Source organism: Grampus griseus (genome assembly GCF_964374135.1).
Source record: "Grampus griseus genome assembly, chromosome: 2".
Classification (NCBI taxonomy): domain Eukaryota; kingdom Metazoa; phylum Chordata; class Mammalia; order Artiodactyla; family Delphinidae; genus Grampus; species Grampus griseus.
Window position 1 is genome coordinate 127,908,232 of NC_139018.1, and position 13,504 is coordinate 127,921,735.

Here is a 13,504-nt window from a genome sequence, read left to right on the forward strand (position 1 = left end):
AAAAGGAATCCTGGATTGGGATTCTGAGGTCTTGAGGATAAGTCCAGTTCTATAAAGCAGTCAGCCAAATAGCCTGCTGTGAATCCCATGCCTACCACTTAATAGCTGTGTGACCTTGAGCAAGTGTCTTTACCTCTCTGCTCTTGCTATTCTCATCTCAGAAGTTGGGACAATAACAGCGCTTACTTCATACTGTTGTTATGAGGACTAATTGAGATGCTGTGTGTATTGCCTGACTGGCCTCAGTTTTCCCATTTGTAAATGAGGGGATTGACTGACCTTTAGTCTCTAAGGTTTGACTTAGTCCTAAAAGTTTCTGACTTGGAATGAAGTTGTATCAATTATGATTTTTAGCAATGATAAGATTGAATTTTGAATATGGGCTGGAAGAAGATAGAAATGAAAACTATTTGTTAGGACAGTGGGATTGTGGGTGAAATTTAATAATTGTGTTATTTTTAAGGCCTTCCCCCCTCCCCTGAAGTAAATAAAAAGAATATGTGAATCTTGGGCTGTACCTAAATTGGTTACCTGTTTTTCAAATTTGAGGCTGATCCGTTGAAAGAGGCAAGATTTTCTTGTTTTATATGAATAAGATTTCACTCATAACAGAAATCATTGCTCTCTGGCAGGCAAAGTTGGTTGAGGAAGACAGGGTTTTATTTTGCTGTATTGAAGTTGTTCCAGAGTTAATTAAAACAATGGCTTGTACAGTTTATATAGTGTGGCTTCCTTGAGATTTTGGAGATGCTAGTTTGTAATTAACTCCTGGAAGAATCCAGCTCCCATGGGTGATTCCTTATTGTTGATCTGCCGAGGGAGGTGGCTGTACTCACACGCTTTCAGCGCCCCCTAGTGACAGCTAAACCAGCAAGCAAGCAAACTCTCAGTCAAGACTAGGGGCTTACTCTTGGGGAACTGCGGGGCTGGTGGGCTGCAGGGTTGTTGGATGGAGTCGGGGAGGGGGGGAATGCTAGGTAATCTGAGAAGTGTGGCGAAATACAAGAGTTAGCGCTGAAGTACTTTAGGGTGCAGTTTCAGTTATCTATCTGATTTTATTTCACATTTATTTATGGATTACATCGCTTAACAACAACAAAACCCCCCAATATGTAGTATGCTCACAGAGTGAATAATTTTAGTGTTATTAGCAAAAACATAATAAAATAAGACAGTTACTAAAATTAAGTTGTTTTAATGTGATAGAAATGCTGAAATGTCTTTCTACCTATTTGCTTCTCCCCTTTCTAAAAAAAGAGTCCTGAAAATAATCATTTGGTTTCCTACCAATTTAGCAATTAATTAAGAAATGGTAGCAGTTTCCTACCATTTAGCAGGTTTTGAAATAGTCTGATTTGCGATGATGATAGACCTCCTCATTGCTTTTAGCAAATTTAACTTTTCTTTTTGAAACCAGAGACATTTTTTTAAACAAACAAACAAAAAAGACAAGGATGTACCACACCACATCACTCTGGTTCTCCTCAAAGTCTTTTCTTTTCATAATTAACTCTGTTTTCAGTCTTGAAATTGTCTTATCATATTTAAAATATAATAATACTTACTGATTTTTCTTGGTTATAGAACAGTATATGCTCAGTGTATACTATTTGGGAACTATAGCCAAGGACAGAGAAAATAAAATCACCCATGTTCATTGCTGTGAACATTTTGATGTGTTTCCATTGGATTTTATTTCTGGGCATGCTTTTTTAACATTCAGATCACACTCAGAGTACAATATTGTCTATAATAAGCATCTTTCTATGTTAATCCAATGCTTTGTACATATTGTTTTTAATGGCCTTGTAACGGCCATCTGAGGGGTGAATTGTGCTTCATATAGCCACCACGGGGAGCCAGCTGGGGGACTCTTCGTTAAGGTGACTTGAAGACTGGGAGCCACCAAGATGTTTATGGGTCTCAGGATTTGTTAAGAAACAATTCTCTGAAACCAAGGAGGCCTGCTGTAAACTTTTACAAGCAGCCTGCCTGCCTCACTCAGCCGACACGTCCTTTTCTCATTTTCTTACACTCTCCTCGGTTTTCAAAACAGACTTTGGAGTGGAGCGTGTTGTCCTTTTGCTTTGGGAGCTGATGCCAGTGGGTTCGATGGCCGGGAACAGAACTTGGCAAGTGGGTGCTTGAGAGAAGGCTCTGGGGCAGCCCAGCATCAGGGACCCTGCATGTGCTGCTTGGTATTCCTTGTGGTCATGAGCAAACGGGTGCTGGGCACTGAGGATCTTACCCCCGGGGCTGCCTCAGAGCCAGAGCTGAGACTGCAGGGCCCAGAGAGGGTGTGGGTTTCTTGAGGCTGCTTGCAGGGATCCGAGCCAGGGCAGCAGGCAGCCTGAGTGGCATTGCGGGTGGACGCAGGCTTGTCTAGGCTGTTTGCATAGAGTGGCTGCAGGGGGACAGTTGAGGTCGGCTTGGCAGGTGCAGCCTGAGGTTGGGATGTGGCCTTCTGCTTTGGCAGGTGGAGGCCCGACAGGGATTCGGGTGGGGAAGGCTGCTGGGGCAGGAAGTGAATGGAAGGAGAGACCGCAAGGGGGTCAGCTGAGGAAATGTTCAGTCATTACTTGGATAGACAGACAGGTGAACAAGGGGAAGAGCAGGTTTGCTGGGTGGGAGATAGAGGAAGGGCCGTTGTCAGATTGCCCTCGTGTTTAGCTCAGAGTGGGTAAGGTTTCCATTTTCATGTTGCCTCCATCCTGTCAATTTTTTTAAAAAATTATTTATTTTTATTTACTTTATTTTTGGCTGTGTTGGGTCTCCATTGTGGTGCTTGGGCTTCTCATCGTGGTGGGTTCTCTTGTTGCGGAGCACAGGCTCTAGGCACGTGGGCTTTAGTAGTTGTGGCTCGTGGGCTCTAGAGCGCAGACTCAGTAGTTGTGGCGCACGGGCTTAGTTGCTCTGCGGCACGTGAGATCTTCCTGGACCAGGGCTTGAACCCGTGTTCCCTGCATTGGCAGGCAGATTCTTAACCACTGTGCCACCAGGGAAGCCCCGTCCTGTCAAATTAACTTCTGTGCAACAGTGTTCTTTCAGTGAATATTGTGCTAATTTAATTGTTAAGCAATTTCTTGTGCCCTTACTGTGGTGACAGAACAAAATGGTGCTTTTACTATTTTTTCAGGTTAAACTTGAAGCTTCGTCTGTTTGCTTTTGCACTGTGCACTGTGATGAACCTCAACATAAAATCTTGGTCTTGGTTAATCCCCAGGACACAAAGACAGGTTGGTAGTTATTCATTAACTTAATAAACAAGGATTCTGATTTGTTTACAACAAATGGAATCAAACACCTCAGAAATGATGGTTGTACTCTTCGGCTGGACTTAGAAGGACATCAAGGCAGAACTGGTTTATTTTCAGCTTTTAGAGATCTGGTAAGGCATTATGATTTCTGTTTATTGACACACATTGATTTTTGTATTGAAGACACCAGACACCTTCTTGCCCATAGTGGCAGTATTCAAAGCTGCTTTTAAGGGTAGCATTTACTGTTCTTATTAATAACATTGTGTGCACAGGGTGGAGCCCTTTTGTTGGAGTGTCACCGCAGCCCTGCAAAGCACAGGGACCATTCTTATCCCTGCCAGACAGATGAGGAAATGAGGCCTCTGATGGTCAGCTGGTGTAGGGTAGGGGATTTTTGCAAGGTGATTATCCGGTGGGGTTTTGTTTCTGGTGGTGAAACTTATGTAATCTGTAACTCATTTATTCTCCCTCTGCATTATCGAGAGCCTGTTTTTGACCAATTTCAGCTTCTTGGAGTGAGTGCTCTGAGCACACGTGGATGGCTGTGCTCAGTTGCATATAGGGCAGGGGTCTGGGGCTGTTGGCAGTGAGCAGTGTGAGGTTGGAGAGGGTTCCAGGCTATCAGTCCACCTGGAGCCCAGGCCACCAGTGAGCTGGAAGCAAACTCCTCGTCTCTGACCTCAAGGGAGTTCCAATTCAAATTCAATCCTATTTAGAAATTTACTCCTTTAGTATACTTTAATGTGTTTTAAAGATTTCCTACAATTCCCATATATTGCTTTCCTAATAAGAAATTAAAAAAACAAACCCTTAGTGAGTTAGCCCTCTTTCAGTGTTGTGGTGTCTGGTGAAAGTTTGGGGTTATGGGTCTTCACAATTTGCAAAGGGGCCTCTTTCAGCTCTCCAGCTCCCCTGGAGATGGACTTTTGCCTTAAACACCGCATGTCCATCTGGGGTTTGTAGTCAGAGGATGCCCTGTTCGATGGGTGTCACAAAGCCCAAGGTGACCTCCTTGACTGGGGAACGTTATTCACCACGTAGACGGTTGTTAACGCTTCTCTTGTTACTAATCCTGAGACACGAGTGTGCTTAGCTAGCTGTCTGGGAGTTTTGGGCATGTTGGCGAAGCCTCCTCCTTGCTCCAGGGCTGGGGGTGGCTGAGCTGTGTGTGAGAGCTTTCTGGTCAAGGTTCAGGACATCTCCTACTCCTGTCAGGTCAAGCCCTGGTTGAACAAAGGGATTATGATAACCCCAGGCCTTTGACATTGCCTTGAATTTGTGACTCCAGCTGGCACCAGGTTAGTGAAAGTAACAGGATGTGCACTCCTTGGGAAACAGATTGTCAAAAAACTCTGAAAATATCATTTGCCAGTTTTTTTTTTTTTTTTTTTTTGCGGTATGCGGGCCTCTCACTGCTGTGGCCTCTCCCGTTGCGGAGCACAGGCTCCAGACGCGCAGGCTCAGCGGCCATGGCTCACGGGCCCAGCCGCTCTGCGGCATGTGGGATCTTCCCGGACCGGGGCACGAACCCGTGTCCCCTGCATCGGCAGGCGGACTCTCAACCACTGCGCCACCGGGGAAGCCCCTCATTTGCCAGTTTTAAGAAAATGTCCAAATATCAGCAGCCCTCCCTCTGCCTTTTTTTGGCATTTAACACTATTCTGGTTATAGGTCTTTAACTGCAATTTGCAAAATGCAAATATATGACTGACTCATAAAAATCTGTTTCCTATTTCTATTGTACTTAATTTTTTGATCGTTTTCAAGAATGTATTATAATAAATATTCATAAGCTCCAAGAAATCTCACTCTGGACCTTTCTTTATATTTCATAGAACTTTAAATAAAGTTTCCAAACGTTTTCCTGCTGCTGGGGCTCTATGATGGTTGCTGCAATTTTGCGTGATTTCCAAAAAGCACTCAGGTGTTATCCACACCTCATGCTCTTTAGTCTGGTATTTTGAAGCAGGCACGATATGTAAATACACCTCTTGTGCCTTGAAACACGTGGACTCCGAAGCAGCCGATGGTACCATAGAGCCTCTTCACAGCTTTGACACATGTGCCACTTCAGTTATGTGCTTAGCTGTGACCATCAAGAAGGCTGTCCCTGGTTACTTTATAATTTTCCAATTATATTTGTGAAGGCCTTGTGTTTGTGTGGTTAGATGGAAGCTAAAGGGATCAGAGCTGTTTGATAAGCCCGTGTATGAGTTAATTATTGGTAAGCTGATTGAATCCATCATAGTAACTTCCAATAACCCTGCGAGCAAATGAAAAACATCCTGGAGTTGTGAATTCCCTGGTGGCAAGTAGTTAATATTCCTGGCGGGCTACTGAGTTAAGGCAGACCTCAGAGACGTTGCGCAGGTTCCGGACCACTGCAGTAAAACGAATATGGCAGTAAAGAGAGTCACACGAATTCTTTGGTTTCTCAAATATAGAAAAGTTATATTTACCCTATACTGTAGTCTGTTAAGTGTGCAGTAGCATTATGTCTAAGAAAACAATGTACACACCTTAATTGAAAACACTTTATTGCTAAAAAAGCTGACCATCATCTGAGCCTTCAGCAAGTCATAGTAATCTTTTTGTAATAGTAACATCAAAAATCACTGATCACAGATCATCATAACACATGTAATAATAACGAAAGAGTTTGAAATATTGCGAGAATGACCAAAATGTGACACAAAGATGTAAAGTGAGCAATTGCTGTTGGGAAAATGACGCTGACATAGGGTTGACACAAACCTTCGATTTGTAAAAAAAATGCAATAAAGTGAAGCACAGGAAAATGAGGTCTGCCTGCAATGCAGCTGTCCAGCTTTCCCCTGTAAGAAACTGGGGATGTGCCTTCCGTGAAGGTGGTTTGTGAAGTACGTGCCCTCGTTCTGTCTGGCTGTTCCCTGCGGGGCTCATGCTTGACTGTTTCTCTAATCAGTGGCTGGTTTCTGTCACCGAGGGGACACAGCCGAAGGCACACAGCCGAAGGCTGCCAAGAACCCTCCCTTCCTTAGTTGTTTTGTACCTCCCCACGGCCCTATCTTTCATTTATTTCCCCTTGTTTTACTATTCCTCTTATTTTTAAATTATTAACTGAACTCAAGTGTTTACAAAGATTAAAAATATAACTCTCCTCATCAAAAAAGTAGTCTTTTCTTACCTCCTATATTAAATCAAAACTGCTTATCCTGGCATTCCAGATTCCCATCAACTGATGGCCTTTTGCTTCTCTCATTTCTTCCTGGGACCTGCAGAATAGAATTGATGAACCCGGACTTTGGCATCAGATTCAACAGACTTGGCGTCCTGGCTCTGACAACTGACTGAGTGACCCGGATAAGTGATTTGGCCTCTCCAAGTCTCAATTTGGTCATTTGCAAAATGGGAGCATCTTAGCTACTTCACAAGGTAGTTGTGAGGATGAAATGATTTGTGGCAGAAAATCTGATGCTTTGGACCATCTAGGGCAGAGAGTAGGCGTGAAATTAGAAGTATTCTTCCATCGTGGTGCACTTTTGCATGTTCTTCTCTGTCTTTGAGTGCTGTGTTATAGAAGCACAGAGTTTTAGAATGGGAGGCCTTCTTGTCAACTGCTGGCCAAACTTTGGCAACTGAATTACCTCCCTGATGGATTCTGCTTGCAAACATCACGGAGAAGAAGGTAACACCACACTAGGGCAATCTCATCTGTTTTTGAACTACTCTAATGGTAAGACCATTGTTCTTTCTACTAATCCAAAACTGCCTCGTTGGATAATGTCATGCAGTCCATCCAAAAGCAGCCAGAGATCAAGGATGGGCTGGGGAGGATGTACCTCTACACCACCTGGCTAAAAAGAAACAGGTGGCAGTTGTCATCCTTGGAAGCGCAGTGAGCCTGGACATTGCAGTGGGCTGCTGGAAAGCAGATGGAACCTGGGGCTGCCTTAATGGAAGCATAATGTTCCAGCTCAATTACAGCCCCATTCTCTTTGGTTGCTGCTCAGGATGCAGCTGAAACAAACTGGTGCTTATCCGTGGAGAGCAACTGGGGGGGTCGAGAGGGCTTGAAACCATTTGAACAAGGCTCGAGGAAACTAGGGCTATTTAGCTTTAGAGAAGGGAGACAAGGTTCCAGAAGCTCACAGTTGAAAGGGTGTTTAGATCATTAGGTCCAGTGCTTTCCAAGATGATTTTAGGTGGTACAGCTGAATTTCAGAAGGAGAAAAAGGATGATCTTTTGAATTTTATTTCAATTTTAAATATATCAAGGAAAGAGATTCTGTTTCCTACTAATATGGCTTTAATGCTTAGCTAACACTTGTTAATCTCCTTTTAAAAAAAAAAAGAAAATAGGTCTCCCAGCTGAGCACCTTTAGCTAGACTTTAAAGATTTATCATAGTAAGATTTATTTTTATAATCATAGCAAATGATGCCTCTTTTATGGTAGGGCTAAGAAGGTAGTATAGAGATATATCAGAATCATGAAGGTGTTGTCTGGGGCACCGGCTTGTAGTCTGGGAGAGCCTGGCCTGTTCCGGGACAGCTCTATTAGAACGTTCTTCTTAAAGAGCCCAAACTGATATGCTCGTGTGTCTCCTCATTGGCCTAGTGCCCCTACGGGGGCCATCCAGGTAGGTGGGCATGGCTGCTCCACAGGGCAGATCTTCCTAGGCCTGAGGCCAGCTGCCATGTTTCCTGAGTCTTCTTTTAAGATCACTCACACGTTTCTCATTCTTTAGCTGTTCCTCCTTTGTTGTGGGCTCCAGAGCCCATCACATCCTGGATCCTTCTTTCAGATCTGGCTTCTCTTGGAACATGGTGTGCAGATACCACGTCATGGATGGTCTGGTGGAAAGAAGCTGGGTTTTGGAGTCAAGTAGACCTGAGTTCAAATCTTCTGCCCTTTATGAGTGGGTGGTCTGGGTTAAGTTATTTAGCACCTCTGAGCTTCAGTTTCCTGTCTTCCTACTCAGGTGTGGCCCGTGGCCTAGCAGCGAGATGGCACCGCACAGGGAAGCTTGTTAGAAATGCAGGCACTTGTGCCCCACCCAGACCCGCTGAGTCAGAATCTGTCCTTTAACAAGATCTCCAGAAGCCATCTGAGAAATGCGCTCTAGAGAACCGTGAGAGGAGAGTGGTGGCTGGTGAGAGCATTCCTCACTTTTCTTGGACATTCAGTTTCCACAAAGTTAGCCTCAGTTTACCTTGGCATTTCCTTAGAACCAGCCCAAGGCTGACTCACCTCTAGCTGACGGCTCATTACCATGCATGCCCGGCCCCTGGGCTTTTATCACAAACTTGTTGTCAAGACATTGCTCTGTCCTCCAATGTTTTGAACCCACAGGAAGGACTACTATTATTCCCATTATATATATAGATATATATAAACAAACAGTTTTATGGAGCTGTAATTCACATATCATACAATTACCCATTTAAAGCATACAATTCAGTGATTTTTAGTATATTCACAGAGTTGTGCGTCTGTCACCACACTTAATTTTCATTACCCCTAAAAGGAACCAACCCCACTTCCCTATCCTCCTTAGCCTTAGGCAATCTCTTCCATTTCTATAGATTTGCCTGTTCTGGACATTTCCTATGAATGGAATCATGGAGTATGTGGACTTGTGTGTCTGGCTTCCTTCATTGCATAATGCCTTCAGGAATCATCCATTCTGAAGCATGTTTCAGTACTTCATTTATTTTTATGGCTGAATACTATTCCATTGTATGGATTTGCCACATTTTGTTTATCGATTTACCAATTGATGGATGTTTGGGTCGTTTCCACCTTTTGGCTATTATGAGTAATGCTGCTGTGAAAATTCTTGTACAGGTTTTTGTGTAGATATATATGCATGTATCTTTTTAAGTCAGTGTTTTTGTTTTCTTCAGATAAATACCCAGAAGTGGGATTGCTGAATCATGGGGTAGTTCTATTTAAAAAAATTTAAGGGACCTCCATACTGTTTTTCATAATGGTTGCACCAACTTACGTTTCCACCAATAGTGCATAAAGGTTCCCTTTTCTCTACATCCTCACCAACACTTGCTATCTCTTGTCTTTTTGATAATAACCATTCTAACAGATGTGAAGTGATATTTCTTTGTGGTTTTGGTTTCCATTTCCCTGATGATTAGTGATGTTGAACACTTTTTTATGTAGCTGTTGGCCATCCGTATGTCTTTGGAAAATGTCTTTTCAGATTAAATGTATTCTGAGATTCAGTTTCCAATGTGTGGAAGTGTGTGGTTTCCCATAGCACCAAGTAGTTCTCTAGCACCAGCTGGTTGTCCTTCCATTTACCTCAATTCTGACACTACCTGGAGATACCATCAGATTCTATAGGTTAGGGGTTTAGTCCTACCAGACTCCCTTGCCCCCCACTTCAGACACCAGCCTCAAGCCTACGCTTTACCTGTACTTCTGACCAACTGGCTATAAATCAGAGGTTCCCATGACTCTGTGCCCCCTTCAGGCTCACCACTCTCTCAGTACCTCCACATGTTCACTAGCCCAGAAGTTCTCTGAACCCAGTCCTTTTGGATTTTTATGGAGGCTTCATTACAAAGGCATGATTGATGAAATCACTGACCATTGGCAGCTGATGCAACCTCCAGGCTCTCGCCCCTCCCCGGAGGCCAGGCAGATGGGACTGAAAATTCCAACCCTCTAATCACGTGGTTGGTTCTTCTGGCAACCAGCCCCCATCCTTAGGTGGGTCCAAACATCACCTCAGTAACATAACAAGAGACACCTTCCCTGCTCTCATCACTTAAGAAATTCCAAGGGTTTTAGGAGTACTACACCAGAAATGGGAAGAAGACCAAATATATATATTTCTTAATGTAAATCACAGCATCACACAGATCCTCTGCCTATTTTTTAACCACATTGTTTTTTTGCTGTTGAGTTGTATGAGTTTTTATATGTTTTGGACCTTTTATCAAATATATGATTTGCAAACATTTTCTCCTATTCAGTAGGTTACCTTTTCATTTTGTTGACAGTTTCCTTTGCTGTATAGAAGTTTTTTAGTTTGATGTAGTTCCACTTGTTTTTTTTTTGCTTTTGTTGCCTTTGCTTTTGGTGTCAAGTCCAAAAAATCATCGCCAAGACCAATGTCAGGGGGTCCTTGTGGTTTTGATTTGCATATCCCTGGTGACTAATGATGTTGAACATCCTTTCAAGTATCTGTTGGTCATTTTAATATCTTCTTTGGACAACTATCTATTGAGATTCTTTACCCATTTTTGCATTGGGTTATTTATCTTCTTGAGTTGTAAGAATTCTTTATATATTCTAGATACTATCCCTTATCAGATTTATAAAAATTTTCTCCTATGTTGTGGGTTATCTTTTTACTTTCTTGATGGTGTCCTTAGAAACACAAAAGTTTAAAATTTTTATCATGTCCTGTTTATCTGTTTTTTGTTGTTGTTTTGTTGCTTGTGCTTTTGTTGTTAAATCTAAGAAAACTTTGCCTGTTTTGAAGAGTAAGTCCTTTCATCCAGTTATATTAACTCTTCCTACTGGCTGTGTAGTTAATATCATTTGAAGTTCTGAAGGTGTGCATTCTTTATTTTTAATACAAGTATTTAAAAATGCTTATTAAAAAATTCATGCAATTATTATACCACAAAACACACACCTAACCCATTATTTAGCATACATTTCTGGAGATTTCAAGAGACTTTCATAAAATGCAAGTCAAGAGACTTTATGAAATACATGCCTGCAGTTAAGAATGGAGGGAGGGCTTCCCTGGTGGCTCAGTGGTTGAGAGTCCGCCTGCCGATGCAGGGGACACAGGTTCGTGCCTCGGTCCGGGAAGATCCCACGTGCCACGGAGCGGCTGAGCCCGTGAGCCATGGCCGCTGAGGCTGCATGTCCGGAGCCTGTGCTGCACAACGGGAGAGGCCACAGCAGTGAGAGGCCCGCGTACCGCAAAAAAAAAAAAAAAAAAAAAAAGAATGGAGGGAAATCTGGCTGCTGAAATTAAGATGACTTATGTTTAATTATTCTCCTAACACTTGCCTAGAACACTCGTCAGAAAAGGGAGTGAGGCCAATTTGTCTCTTCTGGTCTTGGTGAATTCATGCTGATTTTAAGTCCAGTCTTTCTTTTCTAGGGTACTTACAGATCATCTTCCATAATTCACTCTAGGCCACCATTAGGAAGGGATGTTCAGGGAACCAGGCATTAGTTCCAAGACCTGCACCTTCCCCACACACACCAGGATGGCACTGGCTCATGTGTCTTTCTGGCCCCTTCCGGCATCTCATGCTCTCAGCGACTAAAGGTTACAACTTCAGGATCACATTCGCAGGACTTCTGGCCCCTGGGATGTACATTCACTGAGGCTTATGCCTCTCTAAAAGGAGCTAATGCACTCCTTTGCTTTTCCACTGTTTCCAGCTGCTTGCTCCTAATTTGGAGGCCCTTTGCCTTCTCTGTGGCCAGTAGAGCCTCTGGCTAAGTTGTATTTCTTCCTCGGGCTCTCCCCTCCGAGTCCCGCCAGCCTACCCAGGCAGCTGTCCTGTTTCCTTGAACGTCTTCCCAGCCTGCCTGAACTTCCTCAGTGCCCGGCTTTTCCTACTTTGGTCTTACAGGATGGTGCTGGGCCTGGGGACCTTGGCTGTGGGGAGGCCTCTTCCACCCTTTGCACTCGTCCTTTTAACATCTGACCCTTTCTGATGGAAGCCCTCTTGGCAAGCTCCTAGGCCACGTGGATACTTTTCCTAGATGATCTCTTCCTGCTTTCCTTGTCAGGAAACTTGTCAGGTTTTTTTCAGCTCTCCTTATGACAATATCTGTTTGATTTTTTTTTTCTTCCATAAAAAGTAGTGGTTGATGATCAGAGGACAGAGCAACGAGTGTCCAGAGGCTGATTAAAAAATGTCTATTTAGCGCTTCCCTGGTGGTGCAGTGGTTGAGAGTCCACCTGCCGATGCAGGGGATGCGGGTTCGTGCCCCGGTCCGGGAAGATCCCACATGCCGTGGAGCGGCTGGGCCCATGAACCATGGCCGTTGAGCCTGCGCGTCCGGAGCCTGTGCTCCGCAACGGGAGAGGCCACAACAGTGAGAGGCCCGCGTACCGCAAAAAAAAAAAAAAAAAAGTCTATTTATAATTGAGTCAAATGAAAGAGACCTAATGCCACAGTGCTATGGAAGCTTCCAGAATAAGGGGACTCTTGGGTATTGCTGGGTGTAGGAGGAGCATGAGTTCTTGGCAGGGAAGTGCCTGTCTGGCTAGCATATGGGGTAGGAGGCCTGAGAAGTTCTCCACTGCCCGCTCACCGGGACCTCTGTTCTCCTCTCCCACTGTCCAGGCCGACTGGTGGTCACACAGTGGTCACACAGCTGCTCCTCTGCCCTGCAGGGCTGGGTGCTCTGGACGTGAAGCAGTACCCGTGGAGGCGCATGGAATCTGGAAAGTAGGCCCCCTCATCCCAGGCAGTGCCCCACCTTACAGACTCTGGCCCTGAGTCTTACTGACCCCTTCTCTGAACGTTTTGCAGCTTCCTTTCATAAAGCCTTCTCTACACTCCTGGCCCCTGCCTGGTGGGGAGGCCATGCTGAGGGGAGCTGGCCAGTTGCCTGGTGACGTTATGGAGGATGGGTGGGGACTGGGGCTGGAGAGGGGTCCGCCTTTGGATCTCAGCCCTTCGAAGAATGCCTTAGTCATGATCGGAAGGAAGGATGGAGAGAAGGGAGGACAAGTGTTGAGTGTCCAGGAGTCTGGGAGCGCCCACAGGAGAGATGCTGAGGCCTCGCCCGGTGGGGAGAACTCGGGTTGGTGAAATAGTGGAAACGACAGGATTTGGGATGAATTGGAGGGGCCAAGGAGGGAGGCCTGGAAATGACTGGGGTTCCGGCTGGGGCAACAGTGCTGGGTGATCTGGAAGGAAGAGCTTGGGGCGAGGGCAACCTGAGCTCCTCTGCAGGGTCTGTGGGCTGTCAAATTGAAGGAGGGGTCCGGGCAGGGACCTGGATCCCAGGTGTACGTCACTTTGCAGCCGTTCTTGGCTCTTTCTTCCTGGAGGGTGTGTTGTGAATTCCCTGTGCAGGGGAAGTGTCGAGGCTGAGAAACAGAAAGCGGGGTCCTTGCGGAGAGAGAGGACAGAGGGACGGCTGTTTGTGTTTGTTACCACACGCTGGCTTCCCTGATTGGAACATCTATCCCCCTAGCCTGCTTCCAGGACGTTTTGTGACCAAGCATAACACTCATCCTTAAAATTGCTGCTAATT

At 44.7% G+C, this 13,504-nt stretch overlaps 1 protein-coding gene across 1 annotated transcript in view; it reads left to right on the forward strand.

Moving 5' to 3' along the window:
• LOC309818778 (protein FAM169B-like) overlaps positions 1 to 13,504 on the forward strand; it is a gene marked incomplete at its 5' end in the record, with an annotated part of 85,157 nt that overhangs the window by 20,642 nt on the left and 51,011 nt on the right. The window contains one exon of the mRNA XM_082648713.1: positions 3,137 to 3,236. Within this exon, the coding sequence (XP_082504839.1) occupies positions 3,137 to 3,236 (100 nt within the window). The remainder of the gene's footprint in view (positions 1 to 3,136; positions 3,237 to 13,504) is intronic.